This window comes from Bradysia coprophila, assembly GCF_014529535.1.
Source record: "Bradysia coprophila strain Holo2 chromosome X unlocalized genomic scaffold, BU_Bcop_v1 contig_20, whole genome shotgun sequence".
Taxonomy (NCBI): Eukaryota; Metazoa; Arthropoda; class Insecta; order Diptera; family Sciaridae; genus Bradysia; species Bradysia coprophila.
Window position 1 is genome coordinate 2145505 of NW_023503307.1, and position 20040 is coordinate 2165544.

The 20040-nt window shown below is 35.4% G+C and overlaps 1 protein-coding gene across 2 annotated transcripts in view; it reads right to left on the reverse strand.

The window, feature by feature from the left end:
- LOC119068851 (otoferlin-like) overlaps window positions 1-1264 on the reverse strand; it is a 48998-nt gene extending 47734 nt beyond the window's left edge. For both annotated transcript variants that reach the window (XM_037172667.1, XM_037172668.1), the window contains exon 1: window positions 1004-1264. In XM_037172667.1, coding sequence (XP_037028562.1) covers window positions 1004-1082 — 79 coding nt within the window. In that variant the 5' untranslated portion in view covers window positions 1083-1264. The remainder of the gene's footprint in view (window positions 1-1003) is intronic.
- Between the last annotated feature and the right edge of the window lie 18776 nt (window positions 1265-20040).

A 20040-nucleotide genomic window follows, 5' to 3' on the forward strand; every position in this document is an offset into this window, starting at 1 on the left:
CCGAATTTCATTCACAAATTGCAAATTATGAATTAAAATTCGAGTTGTAATTTCGCATCTGTCACAATAACATTGCTCTCTAAATGGCCAATAACTATCGTATCGTTGAATATCGTCGTATTTTTTGGTGCAAAATTGTTGGGAATACAAGGAAAGTAAAGCCTAATGTGTATTCACCGGTGGTTCAGTTCGTTGAACGCTTGCTTCGTAATCAAGAGGTCTCGGGTTCGAATCTAATTTGGGCACGTACAACAAAAAATTTATTTCCAAATTTCAATTTCATTTCTTGGACCTTGCATTCTTAATTTGCAAACATTTCTTTAATTATATTTGGAGAATTATCTAGAGAATTTGATCGAAATAATTTCTAAATATCATTCAATTAAGACCCTCCATTGTAATAATGGAATATTTATTTCGGGAAAATTGTTTGACAGCATTCACCCATTTATCCCTATTTCCTCATCATTTTTTTTTGTGTGACATTATTTTGACTTATACATACATTTACGCGAGTCGTATCAACCTCTATTGTTCCAATGAAGTTATAAGACTTCTGAAACGAGTTAAGATGCTTGATGTTGAAATATTTTTTGGTATAATGTTTACCGAATAATGCATCTGTTAAGCTTTGATCAGATGTATCGCCAGTTTTTTTTAATTATTAATAAAAAAAAGTTTTATGAAAAACAACGTGGGAACTCTGCCGGAGGATTTCCAATAGCATACGAAAAAGTGGAATATTGGTGGAAATTGTTTAAGCTTCCATGGTGATGATTGTAATGTCATGACTGATTTCTTTTGGGATACTGGATACCATTCTGTAAGCTATAGCAAAGATCCCTTTATAATCTTTTTTGCACTCATTGTATGATAGCAACAACATATTTTCTTCAAAAAAAAAAATGAATTGAACAACGCTCGATGTTATATAAAACTTACTGTGGTGGTATACATGGTATAAGTAATGTTAACAATTTTCCTTATGTCACAATAAACTCACCTCTAAATTCCACTCTTCCAATAAGGTTTGACTTTGGTTTCGGTAGATGGAATTGAATAATCCTCACTGTCAATGACATTTTTTTTTTATTTATTTCACTTAGGATACTGAATATTGATAAAATCAATTTTTTGCTAATTTACAGCACGAACTTCTTTTTATTTTGCACATAATATACATCGTCATCACTTGTAATCCTTTTATTCAATCGAAATACACATGTGACATTCATTGGGAATGTTTGAATATTTTTTCGTGTAGCCGAATCTGTATAAATATTCAAATGTTTTACATTATACAAACCCCACATTATTTCATTATATTCAGAACATTTCAATCAAATGAATGAAGAGAAAAGAATATCAAATCGATACGTGACTGCTTTCATATTAACATTAAACAACGAAGGACTCGAAGAACAAATGTAAGAGCGAACAACCTGTCCAGGGATTTTATCTTCTTCATAAAATTTATTATTCAAATTCAGTCAATTTTACAAAAAAAAAGAGTTCGATCTGCGCAGTGAATTTATGTCGAGATTTATACGAGCATATTATTCTAATTACCCATTCAATCCACTTCTTTATTCCCCATTCTGTGAAAGTACCTCTCAAACATGTTAAGCACAAAAAACGGTTGAATGTGTGTTATTAACTTTTCAGAAACGGCTAATCATCATAAAAATCATTGCTGATCTCCGGCTTATGTGGCCTCATTGTCTTATAGAGACAAATGTACGCCAAAACAAATTAAGTAAAAGAAACGCGTTCCACAACCGAAGTAACAGATTTAAGGATATTGATGCTGTGATTCATCTGCAATTTAAAACAAAATTTTGATAGCCTATCCTGTCCATCTATGTCAATGTCATTTAACGGCCATTCATAAATTACGTAACGCAAGAGGTGAGATGGAGGTCTAAAGTATAGTTTCCACTTAAAAATAGCACTCCGTTTAGCCTCCGTCTATATGACAGTTGTAAAATAGAACAAAAAAACTGTCACGCAAACGGAGTGGAAATTGAATTTATTTCAATTTTTTACTCCGTTTACGTGACAGTTCCTTTGTTCTATTTTACAACTGTCATGTAAACGGAGGCTAAACGGAGTGCTCTTTTTAAGTGGAAACTATACTTAAGGCTTGTGCGACCATCCATTTTTTTTTTTAAAGTATCATACATTTTGCGTGTGCTATCGCTACTGCTGTTCTTATTGGTAATAGACTGAGTGATGCGCGAAGTAAACACTGGAAACCAGAGGTATTCAATAGACGCTCACCGAATGTCTCGAAGATATTGATTTTGCTGACGATTTGACGCTCACAGGCAGCACGAGGCATGCAGGAATCGTTACGTCTGCTTGTTAAATATGCTGGACAAGTAGGACTAAAGATAAACGTGACGAAGACGAAATTAATATGCATAAACACAACTGCACCGTGTAACCTGAAAATCGAAGGAGAAACAATAGGCGAAGTTGAGAGCTTTTATTATCTGGGAAGTTTCTTAGCAAAGGACGGCGGAGCCAATATGGACGTTCAAAGCCGAATTCAAAAAGCGCGACAAGATTTCATCTCTCTAAACAACATTTGGAATTCGACACAGCTAACGAGAAACTTGAAGCTGAAATTCTTCAAATCAGATTGCATCTCAGTATTACTCTACAGCTGCGAAACTTGGAAAATGACATCGACAATCGAGAACAAAATACAAGTCTTCGTTAATCGATGCCTTAGAAGAATCCTGAGAATACGCTGGCCAGAAGGAAGATTTCAAACATCGAGTTGTGGAACCTAACCAAATTCGAGAAAATGAAAGTGATGATCAGACGTCGGAAATGGATATGGATCGGTCACACAATTCGCCGCCCTGCGAGAAGCATTGCGAAAACCGCACTGGACTGGAACCCACAGGGTAAGCGGAAAAGGGCCAGACCCAAAATAACGTGGAAACGACCTGTCGACGACGAAGCGAGAAAAGCCTAGAAGGAATGGACGGAAGTCAAGGCACTCGCACCGAACCGAATACGATGACGACAATTTGTAGACTCTATATGCTCCCTCGAGGAGTAAGACGACAGATGATGATACATTTTGCGTGACAAAGAGGAGGGAGTCCTAAAAGTGTAGGTTTTAACATTACGTAATTTATGAACAGCTTATTAAGGAATGTGTCGTATTAAGTGATCAACTTATTCGATTGCTGGATGTCGGTAATTTTTACGCCCAACTATGCACTGTACCGTACTTCATGGATATTAATATTGGTTATTTAACGTGGTTTATAGCGGCGAGACAATTAATAGAATTAAAACACCCCTCCTCAAATCATTGGTGAGTTTTTTTTGCCCATTTGTTTTGAACTTATTCTGGCGTGTAAAATCACTAAACTAAGCAAAAATTAATAATAGTCACGTCCACATCGCATCACTGATACATAATACTTTGTGGATATACCCTTATCGCGTTTCATATGAAGCACACAAAATTATTATGTCGATGATAAAATTTAACCGCAACAAGTACAATCTCTAATCTATCTTTTCTAAACAACCCAAATATAACTCTCTGTTTATGTTGGAACCATTTAAAATTTCCAATTCTAACCCCTAGTTGTCTGTTTGTTCTCAAAATGACCAAACCAACCTCTAACTCACATATATTATTGAATTTTATTTGTGGAACAATATTGTTGAAAGGTGGACAATACACTAAAGGCAACGCCACCGATTGTTCCCTAAAGTTGAACGAAAATTGTATGAATATTTTAGTTGATTTTCCGTCCCTATTTTCCTATTGCACAAAAAAAGTAATAAATTTCCAATAATCAGAACAAGTGGCTTTTATATATTATGCGTTCTTGGTACTGGCTTGATGATGCTTATTGATTCATAAAAAAAAAACAGAACAAGTGGAAATAAATTCACATATTTCATATCCACCCAGATATCGTTTTCATCATAAGCAAGCAATCGTTATTTATTCATGTCTACATATAAAAGCAACCCAAACAAAAATGTAAAAAAAAGAAACGCCGAGTAGAAGTCAGATTTGAGAGCTTTCATTTCGTAATATGTAACGCAATGTTATGTGGCGTTTGTTATATTTTGTTTTGTTCCCGACCATATATACCGACACATTGCATACAATATGTATACAAAATATGTATGAAATGAACAACATAGTTTGTTCAATTTAACCTGGAACAAATATTTGTATTCCCTGGAGAATTTTAAATATGGATGAAAAAAATACCCACAACAAATATGCCAATCGGAATGAATGATAGGACATTATTAAGGCCTATGAGTTTGAAAATTGGCTCAAATATGTCGGTTTGTGTCAATCGCTTTGAATTTTAAAAATTTTGAAGTGTTGAACAATTGACAATCGGGGATTATTCAAATAACCCACACGTTCTTTATGGAAAATTATTAGTTATTTTCATGCCTTGAGCATAAATTTAGGAATTTTTATCGTTATTTATACCCTCAGCATGAAAAGTTGTATGCGGACGCATCTGTTGTGGACAGTTTATTTTAGGCACTTTCGCTTATCACACTCACTTCGTTCGGGCTACAACTCGCGAAATTGCCTAAAATATACCGTCCACCACAGATACGTAAATAACTAATTCATATTATTAGTGGAGATTAGTAAGACTTGTATGGAATGTAAACCAGTTACTGAATACAGCTGCAACGAATCCAAAATCGATTTTATAAGTGGTCTGATTGTGTAGTTATCAGAGAACTGATAAAGCTACCTTTGCAGCGGTACTAACAGGGTTATCACAACTAATGATCGAGAACTATTAGGGAACATCAGCATTTCAACACCTTACTCGGTGTTCAAATTATAGAGAGGGATTCTTTTGGAAATCCACCTATCAAAATCAGACCCATTTCGTCTGGGATTGGTACATACATGGTTTGAAAGGTCTTTGCCAGCAGGCCTCACACAGTCTCGAGCCACACCTGGTTGCTGGTGGAAGATCTCCGAAGTTGGGAAAATAGTGTTTTTTATCCGATTTTTTTGGCCGTTATAAATGATCGTTCTGGTTGAGATTGGGCTCGTTGGAAAGCTTTGCCTAAGTACTTTCGGGTCATGCCTAGTTTGATTAGATTCATTGATATATGTTTGCAAAAATTAGCAAGACAAATTTTCTAAATCTGTGTGAACTTTAGACAGGTCTGGGCTGGTACTGATGACGCTTAATGTGAATCTAACATGCTAGTTGTAACATACATTGTCTAAGCTTTCCGTTGATACCTCATTTGTAGTGCTGGTGATAGCTGACATAACAGAACTTTATGTTAGTACAACCGCTACTCGTAAAACTCGCCAGCAATCACCAGCACTGCAAATGAGGTATCAATGAAAAGTTTAGACAATGTATGTTACGACTAGCATCTTAGGTTCACATTAAGAGTCATCAGTACCATCCCAGACCTGTCTAAAGTTCACACAGATTTTGAAACAAATTTCTTGCATTTTTTGCAACCATATATCAATGAATCTAATTAAACTAGGCATGACCCGAAAGTACTTGAGCTCAGCTTTCCAACGAGCCCACTCTCACCCGGAACGATTATTTATATTTATATTTATTTTCCAACTTCGGAGATCTTCCACCAGCAACCAGGTGTGGCTCGAGAGTCGAGACTGTGTGAGGCCTAGGTCAACTGGCAAAGACCTTTCAAACCATGTATATATCCATCCCAGACGAAATGGATCCGATTTTGATAGGTGTATTTTCAAAAGAATCCCTTAGAGGCTTTCACTTGACAAACTTCCTTCAAAAAGGGATTTCAAATTTAAGGACAAATTTTCGGTTAAATATATCGAAGAAAAAATGTTTTACAGATGTATTTATGTGGGCCTCTATTTCCTTCAATTTACCCTTAAATGTCATACTCTCTGTATTTTCCAATTTCCGTCTAATTTGCATATGAAAAATTTATTTTAACCATTTCCCTCTCCATTTCCCCAGTTCCAACTACACTCTTCGTCGAATTCGATTAACCTTTTAAATTTCGTCCCATGACCCTACTTTCACGAACTATCATTTTTATGTTTTCATCATAATTCAACTTCAAATTTCAAAATGGAAATAAAATAAATATGTAGTGAAATACGGGTGAAACAGCAAGAAATTTAACGCACACATATCTTGAAAGAGTTTATTGTCTTCATCACTTTTGTACAATTCTCATTCCAACTCATTTTCCAGATGCAGATCGGAAAATGCAAGTTTGTTAATAAGTATTTGTCTGCACCAAGATTGGTTCGAAGAAGGGACGACGACTATTACACCTTCTTTTGTAAAGGGTTATCGAATTTCAGGCCAAGTTTGCATCAACTGATTTTCAGCTGATTTACGAACAAAACTTGTGATGAGTGTATACTCATTTAACAGTCCACGCATGGTATAACCGCATAAACATAAATGGCCACTTTTCTTGGAATGAGTGAATTAGCTGAAGGGCAGTTACATGGTGTTGTTATATGGGGAACGGCTAGCTATCTCGAAAGTACAGAAGCTGGAAAAATAAGACACAACGTTTTTGATTATGAATCGAGGATCTCCGAAAACATTTTCGAAGATGAGAAAGCCGTAGGACACCAGAAATACTCTCAAAATTACCGTTCCCACATCACCAATTCCAAAATTACATGGAATTGCCCTGAAGCAAATTTCAGCTAAAATTTGATTGCCCTTCCCTGTATTAGATACATCAGGCGAACTCAAATAATTTTGTTCATTTACGAAAAATATAATTGTTCATCGAGACGCTGTTAACGTTCCAACATTGTGAAATTCCTAGCCCAAACCACTCCACATTTTGTGTTGCAATGACAGTGAATTTTCTGAAAATAAACCACTTTAGGTGGCCGCCGAAACAGTAACATCATCTCTACCCACATACCATTGGTTGATTAAATACAAATTGTAATATATTCCACCGAAAGATAATACGTAGCTATCATCTCTCACTCAAATTTAGATGGTAAATTAGTTGGTTTGCCAGCTCTTCATTCAGTATATTTCACATCAAATTTGAAAACTAATAGAACATTTCCACCTTATAACATCTATTCAACTCAGACCTAATCCAAAATTTATGTACAATTGTATTTCATTTGATGATTTTCTTTATGAGACTGACAAGTCTACAAATAACGAGAAGCTCCTGACAAGAAAACTTACACGCAAAATAAATTTATCATGACCTATTCGGGAAAGGAAGAAAAACTGGTGTGGCGATACAATGAAATGGGAAGTTATTAGTATATATATGTTTGCCAGTCACCAAATTTCGATGGATTTCTGAATAAAATACAAATAGTCACCCCACCAAACACAAATTAAATTATTTATTTTCCGATACATATCACGTCCGAAGCTAAACTTTTTTTTTGTATCCATTCAAATAGACTTTCCAATAATTTTCTCTACGTACCCTCTCATTAGGTAAATTAATTTTTATTTTCAAAACGATATTTTTAGTACTCGTTCTATCTACAGGATACGATGTATGTTACACTAATAAAACCATACACTCAAGCCTGTATATTAACTGCAGAGCACTGTGTACGTCAAAGAGAAAAACGTGTAAAGTAATACCTTTCACGAATTCGTATACATATACCAGCACAATATAGTAGCGAATTCACGTAATAGAAAGTGAGGGTCGATTATTCTGTTTTTCTCATAATTTTCGTGGCATGGATTATCATTGCTGTATATCGAAATATATAGAAAGTATTTCGGTTTCTTTTGCACTCGAACTAAACACTAAACACCTCGTATGCACTTATGTTTCAGAACGCTCAATCTCACTGAACGCATCAGTTAAGGTCCGGATTTCATTTCCAACGAAACACTGTATGGGAAATTGATGTTGAAAGTTTACTTTCAATTCGCGAGTAAATGACTAGCCTCCAGATGTTTGCCGGTTTGCTTTGCCTGGCTGCTTTTTCTTTGGTCGTACACAAAAACTTTCACATAACACTATACTATACAACTAACACTGTGCACAATTTTATCTCGAGAACCGGCATCATTTTGTCTTGTGTCTACGATTCGGATTCCCGTGAAGTATCGCCAAAGTTAAATCGCAAAACAAAATGTTGGCGTTTCTTCACATTTTGGCTATTTTTCTTGTCCTTTTTTCACACTTTGGTGATTTTTATTGGTGTTTCATCAGTTTTTGAGAATTTTTATAATCACCAACAAAAAACGCCAAAGTGTGAAGAAACGCCAAGAAAAAACGCCAAAGTGTGAAGAAACGCCAAAGTGTGAAGAAACGACAAATCAAAAAAAAGACAGTTAATTGGAGTTTCTTCATACTTTGGCGCTTTTTTTGGCGATTTTTTTTTGCGATTTAACTTTGGCGATACTTCACTGGAATACGATTCGGTACAAGTTTCGATCCGATTTCGATATACAAAGTTCAGCAGCAAATATAATAGCCGTTTAAAGACGCAGGTTAAGCTCTTATAACTGAAATTTTTAAAAGAATCCTAAAATTTAAAAAACTATGCTGGCGCGGCGGGTCAAATAATCAATTAAAGAAATGGTACATGACTCGTTTAAATATTGACTTTGCCATTGTTTTCGAACTTGATTGGAATATCCTATCATAAATTGGTTGCTACATATTAATTCCAAAGACATGATAACGGCTGCAGACGTGAAGACTCTGCGAGGTAGAACGCGCAGGTGAATGACAGCAGGGAGAGAATCAGTCCACCTGTCATTTACATGCTCGGTTCAACCTCGCAGAGTCGGCGAACCATCTGCCGTTAACATTTATCTGATTAAATATTAATTTTTTACAACCAGTATGATTAGCGAGTGTGTGTTACTTCAAACAAGGTTTTGCATTTGCAAAATCTATTACTTCATCAATTATTGTGAATGAATGAATGAATAAGAATCCGTCCCTTAACAACGCTAACCAAAGAATTTCAGCTTAAGGTGAAAACTCTACTCCGTATATTGGATACGATACGAAACTTTAGCTTCACAGCACATGGTATATAGTCAGAGAATAAAACCACACACATTATGAACATTAAAGCATCAGAAAGTAGTGAACCAACGGGAATTATTCATAGCGTTATTCCCATAAGACGAAACAAAAAATTACGTGGATATGAATTAATGAAATAAAGCTTCGCTATGTTTTTGGCATTTTACTGTTAAAAATTTAATTAATTTAAGTTTATCATTGTTAAGGCAACGAACGTTCGAAACGAACCATTTCTGAGACGAAGTTAATATCATTTAATGGTGAAAGTAGTAGAATTAATTACTCAAGCTCGAATTTCTTTTTGAATTCAAATTCTAAATGTTTTGAAGAACATTTTACAGTTCATAAAAGTGTGAAGGGGGAGCCACCTTCATTTACCCACATACATCAAAAATTTTAATCACAAACTCTTTATGTTTCAAGGCTTATACCTCCAAGCGATGCGATGTACAGCACATACCAAATTCTAATTGACTTCATTATTCTGTGAACAATTTTGATTGAAGTGAGTGTAGTGCTCTCGGTAATATAATTACGAGAAGAAACAGGAAACGTAACCGTAATGACTCTCTTTATCTCAAAGCCAAGGTCATTCGGAACAATGTAAAAACGAACTTTATTAGTATATTACTTCCGAGGTTCCAAGTTGTGTATTTGATAAGTGGGGTGTTACAGCCCGACCCGAAGGGGAGGGCTGTATTCCCCACTTGTCAAATAACAACTTGGAACTTCGTAAGTACAATGCTTTACGTGATTAGGCAATGTAAATGAAAATGAAACATGCCGTAACACGTAAAATTTATTAATAAAGTAAACCGTAGAACCCAGACCACATAGCCACACTATGATGTGAAAAACGGTGTGTGAGCAAAATAGTGAAATGAAAAACTTTTTCCACTGTATGTAACCTCAATGTGGTATTTATTGTCCTTTTTACTTCAAATAACACGACTAGCAATTTCGTTCAAATTAAATCGAGTTATTTAGAATTCGAAATGAATGTTAAACTGTTAACGTCAAAGTTACTTAGAGTCGCTAATTATTGTCGTATACACAAGCAATATTTACGTTTCATTATTGGATGGAATTCCGAGCGGAAATGCTTCTTGCAAAAAGACGTCACAAAAGACGACGTCTTGAAAAAGAAATTTCATTGAGAGAATTCGTATTATGTAAATATTATGCTCGACGATGTTTTCACTACCTCGTCACGGAGAAGAAATTTTTTATGCAAACACTTTTTTACTGAATTGCCACATCTTATTTCAAAAACACAATCCACCAGGGTTTTGTGACACATTTGAATTCAAACACAAAATAAAATTCATAAAAATTTGCATTACTCTACATTTGCGGAAATCATTGCTTCCGAGCGAAAAGCATAATGTTTCTTAACATACCAACACCAAAACTGTTCGGACGAAACGAAATTACTCCCAAGTTAATTAACTTTTTTTTGGGAATTTTTACGAAACACTTTTCAATTAAGTATGCTTACAGGCTGCTATGAAAATGTGTCTTCTAGTTTAACATGTAATATCTACAGATCGAGGGTGCAGACTAATTAAAACTTGGGAAATGTGTGTTTTGCTGGCCAAAACATATAGAGACAACAAATTGAGTAATTTTTTGTGTTCGTCGGTGAATGAATAAAATATGAATTTTGGTGTAATCATCATATTGAATCTTTTGGCGTGTACAATTACGGCTACTTTTTTTCCCCGATTACTAAATATCGTTATTTGATACGGAGAAGACTCGCACACAATGAATAATATGAGTGAATTAGAAAACGTATTATTAATCGAGAATTTCCATGGAAATATTTTGTGGAAAGCGAAGATAATTTACCATTATATCCAAATTGTTGCGGATAACTCCGATTTAATACAAATATTTGAACAGCACGGTGAGGATGTCTCTACCACCGAAATATTTCCATGAAATATAATTTAAATTGAAACGAGAAATCATAGAAATGAGATTTTGTATTTTCTTTTAACAGAATTCGTATATAAGAAACAAAATACAATCAGTTCCACCGACAACACACAACAACTAGTAGGCATTACTGCTATTGTTTTTCTTGAAATGGTATAGCCGAAGGCTACCAAAAACCTGACATATAATTTCTTGTTTTTACCAATTCAGACGTTTGACCGATATAACTGACAGGTAAACTGTAAAAAAAATCCTGTCACACGGTTTTAAGAAGAATTCAGAATATCAACCCAAGTTTTAAGAAAGAAAATCGAGACTCATTTTCCCGCATTTTTTTTGTAAACTTTACTTTACTTCTTGATCACATCATAATTCCCAATTTCTTTATCCGAGTCCGATTGTAAATTGAGGATATCAAAAAAACTTTTGCGCCAGATTGTTGATAATATTTGAGTGGAGCACACATGATTAACTTAACTCTTGTTTCATGTCCCGCCAGAGTTGTTCATATAAACATATCATTTTTCACATATTTTCGTAATGTGATTTTAATGAGATTTTTGTGAATTGTATAAAAGCTAACATAACATGGTATTTCTATAATAGACTGGTACCCAGTTTCGCTTTATTTGATTTTAATTTTGAATATTATGCCAGGAGGGAATGAATTTTTCGTCTTTGTAATATATAACTTTCTCGATAATACGGAAAGTAACTTTGTCAAAATGAGTATGAGTATACACACAGCCACATTTTCCATGTACACAGAATTCAAAGTGCCTCAGCTAATACAACGTTTTGTTGAAGTTAAAAATTTAAAACAAAACGAAAAACAAATGTTTAACATTTTTCTGTTCATTACAATTCTTTACACAGACAATTAACACACGATTGCTTAACTGCTTAATTGTATAGCTGTCACAGTCTCAATAATTTATTAATTGTAACTCGTAGCAACAACTCGATGGCAGTTATTTACCACATTTTCACAGAACCAAAAAACAAAACTTGCTATTGAACTTGAATGAACATCACACGCTTATAAGCAAAACTCAACTGATGTACTGTTGCATTTCGAAAAGCTTTTCCTCCTCATACGAACGGAGTACCTATTCTATCGTTAACAATTTGATTGTCATGCGCACAGTTGAATAGAGTATCAAAAGCCAAACTGTTGATAAAAAATTGTTAAAAAGGGAAATTCAGGAAAATGAAGTTTGTTCGCATAACATGATGTTCAGATTGGAATTGTACTTTAAAACAAAAGATTGTCGGAGAGTAATTCAACCGAAAGAAACGTTGCTGAAGAAATGGAATATAGGGAAGCTGATGGTATAAATTTGTTATGCCTTTGGAGGAAATTCTGTTAAATATCTACAATGGCATTGTGAGGTTGTAGAAATGAATTCGAATGGAATTAATAATAATATTGATGTTTTGCTTGGGAGATCGAGTTTTTACGCAATATAGAATAGCTGTACGGTAAGGTGAATTGATATACGAGTAAATTGAATTATCTTATAGACTGAAAATAACGTACGTATTGTTGGCAAAAGTGCGTTCTATTGGAAAAATATCAAAGTACAATTCTGATGGATAAGTATTTCTCGGTAGATAAACAAATAAATATTCAGTCTAGACTATAGACGAAGCATTCAGCAACAGATATTTAAATTTCCTGTTCTGATGGAAGCTCGCTATTATTCGAGTACCTCATCCACACACTTATTTCTGATTTGTAATAATGTTTAAATGTTACTAAAATCAAATCAAACTAAAATGATTCTGAAGATTTTCAGTGTATCGTGATTCGATCTATAGACTTACATAGCGACAACGAACTCATGCAAAGGTGCTGCTAATGACAGCTGCCAAATAGAGTACTATTTTGTATGAAGAAAATTTCCAACTGTCCACATACAGTGACAAAATTTATTTGTATTGTTGTATTTGGTATCGCCCCTTCCGTAATCCGTAATACACTAAGCCCAATGTAATATCTATGTACACACACCACACATACACCATATTACACATTCAATCTAGCACGCTCCACATAAAAGCACTAGCACTGGTACGCGGCCTTCGGCCGCGTCGTGTAGTGCTAGATAGCCGTACAACATACAAATTGAACAGCCGGGTCGCACTGGGCCCAGGAGTTTTGGCCAAACAAGTATTTGTCTTTTTTTAATTAAACATAGTTGTTCTCTACATTACTACACAGAAACGTGCACTGAGGCCACTGCTTGGCCCATTTTGTGCAATATTTGTTAGATTAGATATGTGCTTCTCAATGGAACTTTTCCCTAACTAATATGCGAAAAGCTTCTGGCGAACCACGATAAATGGATTACCTATTACAAAAGGTTTCTATGGACTTTGGGAAGTAGTAGAACCAATCTCACAATCAACTCGAGAAAGTATTATTAGTAGAATATTGTCCACAGCATCACGTCTGGCTAATGAAAAATCCCGGAAAACGAGATTGATAATTTTTTTCCAACTTTTTGCTATTTTGCCTTTATTTTACTCACAAATTTCTGAGACCAGTAACATTTTAACCATTACTCTGCCAACTCTGATCTATTGTACCGAACTTCATAGACTGTTTAGTTTCAGATTCGTGTAGTTATTTCTTTGCTTTTTCGGCTTTAATAATTATTGTGTGATCTACAAGTTTAAAGAGCAAATATAATCGAAAAAGTTTGAAAAATCTCAAAAATGCTCGAAAACATGATATATTGGACAATTTTGCTCATCTACGAACTTTAAGCCACAATTTTAATTAAAAAAACCGCTTTGAAATCGCGACCGACCAACGCGTATATTCAATTTTTTTTTGCAGATTCGTAGTCTGTAGTCATACTTAAATATATTCCTTTACTCAAGGCAGATTGTTCGCACCTCGTACGGGGTAAAAAGTTCGCGAAAATTGTTTGGGAAGGTTACTCTAGATTGAGGCAGAATCTTGCTAGCTGATTTCTGATAATGCTGTTTTTGAAAAATGACAGGGGGAGCGGTTTTCAAGTCGACATCGATAGCCTAACACACTGTTCCATCAGGATGCGCGCCGACTCTGAGCTTCTGCTAGCTGATTCATCTGAGACAGATTTTGAAAAGCCGAAAGAAATTCAAATGTAGTTTTCGAAAAGCACCTTTTACTGTCTAACATGCCGTTCCGTCGGAAGCCGATTATGAAGAATGGTATCTGAGACGAGGGGGAAACAACAATGGAAAATCTTGTCACACCGTTTGGCCATTCTCCCTCTATTCGCCTATTATTTCCCAATTTTAAATACATTTTGATGTGGTCAACTCGGAGATGTCAGCTTGAATTAACCGAATCTACATTGCGTACAATGAAGATTCTGGAAAATTGCATTAAAATGCTGAACTCTGCTTTTGGACTATTGAAAAACAAAATTGTATCTGGCGACAAAAAATGGGTCAGTCAACTACCGAAGGAAGAATCTAGACGTGCCCGCTAAAACGTTGATAATAGCCACAAAGGATTGGATTTGCAACTTTCAATATTTAATTTGTTACATTCTTCTGGTATTAGAAATTAAAAAAAAAAAATTATTTCCCCATTATTCGCCTTTATTCGCTCATTTTTCGCCATTATTCGTTCATTATTCGCTTAACACTGTCCCACCATTCGCTCGTGTTGTTTCCCCCGCGATCTGAGGACTGACCGGCTGATCTGTAGAAGGTCTATTTTAAAAAAAGGTCGCGGAGAGCTGACCCACTAAATTCTAGGAGGACGATTTTCAAAAGGGCCTTGCTGGGCTGACTGGCTGATCTGTCGGAGATCGATTTTGAAAAACGGCCTCAGAGAGCTGACCCGCTGGCTTCTAGAAGGCCGATTTTAAAAAAATGTCGTCGGAGGTCTGACCGGCTGAATCGTTGGAGGCCGAGTTTGAAAATCTGCCTCGGAGGACTGACCGAATGATCAGTCGGAGGCCGATTTCTAAAAATGGCCTCGGACGGCTGACCGGCTGACCGGCTGACCGGCTGACCACTAGGAGGCCACATTGTGCCCCGAGGTGCTCCGTAGTGCTCCGAGGTGCGCCGAGGGGCGTCGTGGTGCGCCGATGTTCAGATTTATATGTATAGATTCGAAATAAATATCATTTTGTCCAAACCCGTGGCTTTGGCACTAGAGCTCTCGACTCATAATCGAGAGGTCCCGTGTTCAAATCCGCGGCTGGGGAAGATGATTTTTCTTTCATTTGCTTTCTATGTAACACTTACTCATAGATATTCTAATGTGTCCGTTTCCAATTGGTAACGTTAAAAATATCATCGATGAAATAATTCGGTATCGCCCCACTCCCCACTATTTCATGTGTAAATTAAAACTCTTGTTGTCATATCACGATACACTGAAAATTATGAGACTCGATCAATTTAGTTTGATTTGACTCTATACCACCCGTTGTGCATAGCGTTCGTTGTTGTGAAGAGCTTTGCGAGACTGATAAGCAAGCGTGTATTCAGTTTGTCCTGCCACAACAGGGATGCTACGGAATAGTCGCAGATGTATACTATCGATATATAGAAAATGAATCGGCAATTAACAACCGGAAGTTAGAAGTCAACACATTATTTTTATGTTCTGTTCACGCCCGCGAAAAATGACGACCACCAAGTCCCCTCAATCTCTAAGGACAAAAGTTTGAAATTTTTAGAAGCCCTTAGTCCGACAACCCATCTGCCCTCCAGATTGCGTAGATAATTTGTGAATGGCCCCTTAAATTTAAAGTGTTGTCTTCCTTTACAATCTTTTGTCACCGTCTGGATGTGCTGAGAATGAAAGAATATTTTATATTTTATTTTCAAGTACATGGAGATGATTTCACAAAAAGTGTTTCGTCCTAAAGATTCGAGAAAATTCTGAAAATCTTTTTAGTATTTTCCCCGAAAGTTTTTGCAGTGACGATGGTATTGTACGAATTACGAAACATTTAAAAGTTTCTCTTCATAATGCGATTAATGTTTGAATTACAACGATAGGTCCCGAATTTTTTACTCTTTGTGTCGCTATGTTTGCCCAATTCCCTACAATATTTTCATGCTATTCTTACAGTTAGAGACAGTGAAATTTCATCATGAATTTCCGTCAGCTGATCCATACAAACAATCAAAACTATGTATACGTCTTTATACGGTTTTACAACTACAACGCGCGTACATGTAGCAGCCTTAACCGTATGAACAAGTATCAGTTTTGATTGTATGTGTGGATGCGCTGAAAAACAGCTGGAGCAAATTCATGCTTAAATCTTACTGCCTCTGACTGTATCACAACAAATGTGAAAGCTAAGCATATTCAGTACATCTCCATTACATTTACCATTAAAGAAGCGATATTGTGAATAATTTAAAAAGCTTTTTATGACACGTGCGATCTGTTATCTGAGCTTTAGTTGCTATTACAAACATAAGAAAGCTTATCCGAATCTTCATTTAATAGGTAATTTTCACAACACAAAAACAGAAAAAAAAACCCGTTGAACACTTTTCCTATGTGGCAAATATGTCTGACGAGAAAAACTTTTTTAATTTTGAAACTTATTTCAAGAGTTTGTCATCCACCGTAACGCAAAAAGGATTTGAAAACGAATATCCCATCGGAATTGTAAAACAAATGAAGTGATGGAGACTGACGAATAGAAAATTACTTTTATTTAAAGAAAAGAGATGCGTAAATGTTTTCGTAGTCTCTAGAGAATAATCTTTTTATACCAAAACTTTGCTTCTAAAGTGCAAAATAATTAACTGTTAAAATCATGTTTCGAGAACAATAACGACTTATAAATTCGATCAAAAATTTTGATTTTTCTTTTAAATAAATTGAGGGGGACCTCGAGCGGGACAGAAACTAGTTGCAATCGAACGTTTTGGAGGGCGAAACTCCGTGAAGAAAAGTCAAAGCATTCAGTTAAGCAATAATTTTGTTAAATTGTATTGAGTCTAATCCGTACTGAGCTCAAGTACTTCTGCTTTTTTCACAGATTTTATTTTATCACATCCGCCAAGTCCTGTTTATTTTTTTCCTTTGTTTCAATTAAAAATTTCAAAGTTTAAAAGCAGACGGAAGATTTTCTATTCCCTCGCATCATATGCCTAGTCATATTAATGTAACACTGAATTCATAAACGTGTACAATCCTACACTCGCGTATACCTGAAGTACACACTGTTTTGCTGGCATATTGCTACAATTTATTTACAAATGCAAATAACTTTGTTTTAAATGTAAATTAGATTTGCATTTTCAAACAGTCGAATCGTAACGTCGTCGTTGTCGCGGGTGTAGACATCTGTGGTGCATAATATCCCTTTTATTCAAGATTTATGCTTTTATCTTATTGTATCTGTGTAGCCGTTGTAAATTCTCTCACGAAAACTATTGTGTCGTTTGCTGCCGGAATGAACCGCTAAAATTTAGTTTGTTCGCAGGACGTCTTTTATTTCAATTTATTTATGACGCAGGGCTTACCATTAATTCTGGTAAATAGTTTTTGCAACTTTTGATGTCGCGGTTTGGTGTTTTAGTTTTCAACTGTGCACGATCGCTATTTACATGTATACATTGTCGCCCTTCTGGTTACATTGTGTGTACTGTACTTGCGATTGTTTCAAATTATCTTCGCCAGTTTTGTCAACACGCTCAGGCCTATCACAGCATTTAGAGCAACTAAATTAACATTTAAGTGGATGAAATTGGAGGGTGAATAGGAAATGACAGATAAAAAAGACGATGTTAACCTTTCACATTTAAGATGATGAACTCGATTAATGGAAGATACCACACTCGGAAGCGGAGTGTGAATGTGAATGGGTATGCTCGACGAGAGAAGTGCACAATTGTTCTCTTGGTGTACAATGAATCGAGTCTAGGAGAGAGAAAAGGGAGGATTAGGACTTGATTTTCATTCGTAATCATTCAAGTCCTCACGTTCAATTAGTCTCATGGGATAGCCCACAGGGGCAAGATAATTATTGCGAAAGTCAAGTCAAGTCAGTTTGCCAATAGCAAATAGAAATTCTGGAATATTTTACGAGATAAAGGAAAATTAATTTCTCAAAAATAGGAACTGACCTTTTTCTCACTAGTTTTATATTCACATTATTACTGTACTGAACACAAAGCTTTTTCCTAGGAAATGTGGATCTAACCTTGACTCAACAATGTCTCAGTTTTAGGCAGAGAAGGCAAAAAGAATTGTGAAATTTATAAAGAAAATACCGCAGAATTTTCATAAATTAAAATAATGAATGCAGAGCAGAATTTATATTAGAATACCAGCTTATGTTAAATATACAAAGAAATAAAATTTTATCACAACCAAACCAATGACCAGCGTCGTATTATTTTATATTTTCTTATTTCGTTGCAACTGTTTAATGCATCATCATTGGAACAATTTATGGTGGAAGACAACTTTTTCCACGGCCAACACTGGGCCGCATTTAGGATGAAAAGAATTAGAGTTTGGGAGAATTTAAAGTATAGCTTCGAGACCAAAATAGTCATTTTCCTAATTTGGTTCCAGCACTCGCCTCCGACTCGAGCTGGAAACGTCTCATTCGCTAAGAAAGCGTTTGAGCATGCGTTAGGAAATAGTAATTTATACATCCAAGTGATAAATGCTTTTTTAGGCACTAGACGTGTTTTTGCAGCCCCGCTTGAAAATACACGTCGTGTACCTAAAAACAGCATTTATCACTTGGTTGTATACAACATTTTTCGCAAAAAAGGCAGTAGAAGTTTCACTTTTCGCGACTGAGTTGCGAAAATAACTATTTTATATCGGTACACTGTAATGACTATGATTTGATCGATTATCAACAGTCTGAAATTAAATTAAGTTTTCCTTAAGATTCAGTTCCCTGTTATCGACACTGATGATAAATATCAGCAACCAACAGTAGACACTATTACCAATAGAAGTAAAAGACTCAGTATCGAAAATTAGGCTGCACACTTTTTTCGAAACAAGTAGCGGGCCTAATATGACCTAATCTTGATATTATAATACTTTTGTTGTTCATAGAATCATTTCAAAATGTGCCAGCTACAACCCTGAACAACATTTTAAATTCTTTAATGTTCTTAGAGTGAAATATTATTTGTGAAAAAAAGAAGCACAAGTCCACACCTTTCGCTGATATTTCATTTTGTCTACGTACACATTAATACTGTTGTATGGAGAACAATCCTCCCATTTTATATATAATTTAATTTTGTGCGAGTGCTCGCTTTCTAATTTAAAAAAATAGTTTGCAACTATTCACGGTGGAATTATCGAATTCATTCGCATAGTTTTTCTCAGCTGTAGAAGTATGGTGGAAATGGCGGAAATGACAAAACTAGCTAATTCCGCTAATGTGTCCAGTAATGTTGTGGAATCGATAAGTGCGGCAAAGTGTTATCTCAGAAAATGTTAGATGAATCACGGAAATCAGCGTAAAATCACTGAGTTGAGAAAGTAACTGTTTTTGTCCAGATGTTCGGCGGTAGAAACAAATAATTTTTGACATTTATCATAGATATAAACCTGGAATTAAAATTGTAATCCCGATAGGGATTTCCAGTAAGTAATTTTGTACATTGTAATCCTATGCAAGGAATTAAGCTAATTTAAATCTTCTGTGGATTAAAATTGGGATTTAAATGATGATAGTCATCTAACGCAGATAAGAGAAAAAGCCTGTAATTTCGAAAGCGGGTATGTCCCATAAAACAGTATCACATGTTTTATGGCAAATTCATTTTCGTTAATTGGTTGAAACTAGAGCATCATCGCTTTCCCATAAATCTATCAAATAAATCGGATGCGTTTATGTAATGCCTGAATATTGTTATCACTGTTAAACAAAACAATTTAACGGAATCGACATTTTTTATGGAAGAATAGTCAACAGCGCTACAACAACAACATTCTGTTTAACGATGCTGATGACGATCCATCCAATAAAAATTGATTTATAACGAAAAAAGGCAACTTTCACTAACAAAATATGTCATTCGAAGCAGGGAATGAGTAATTAC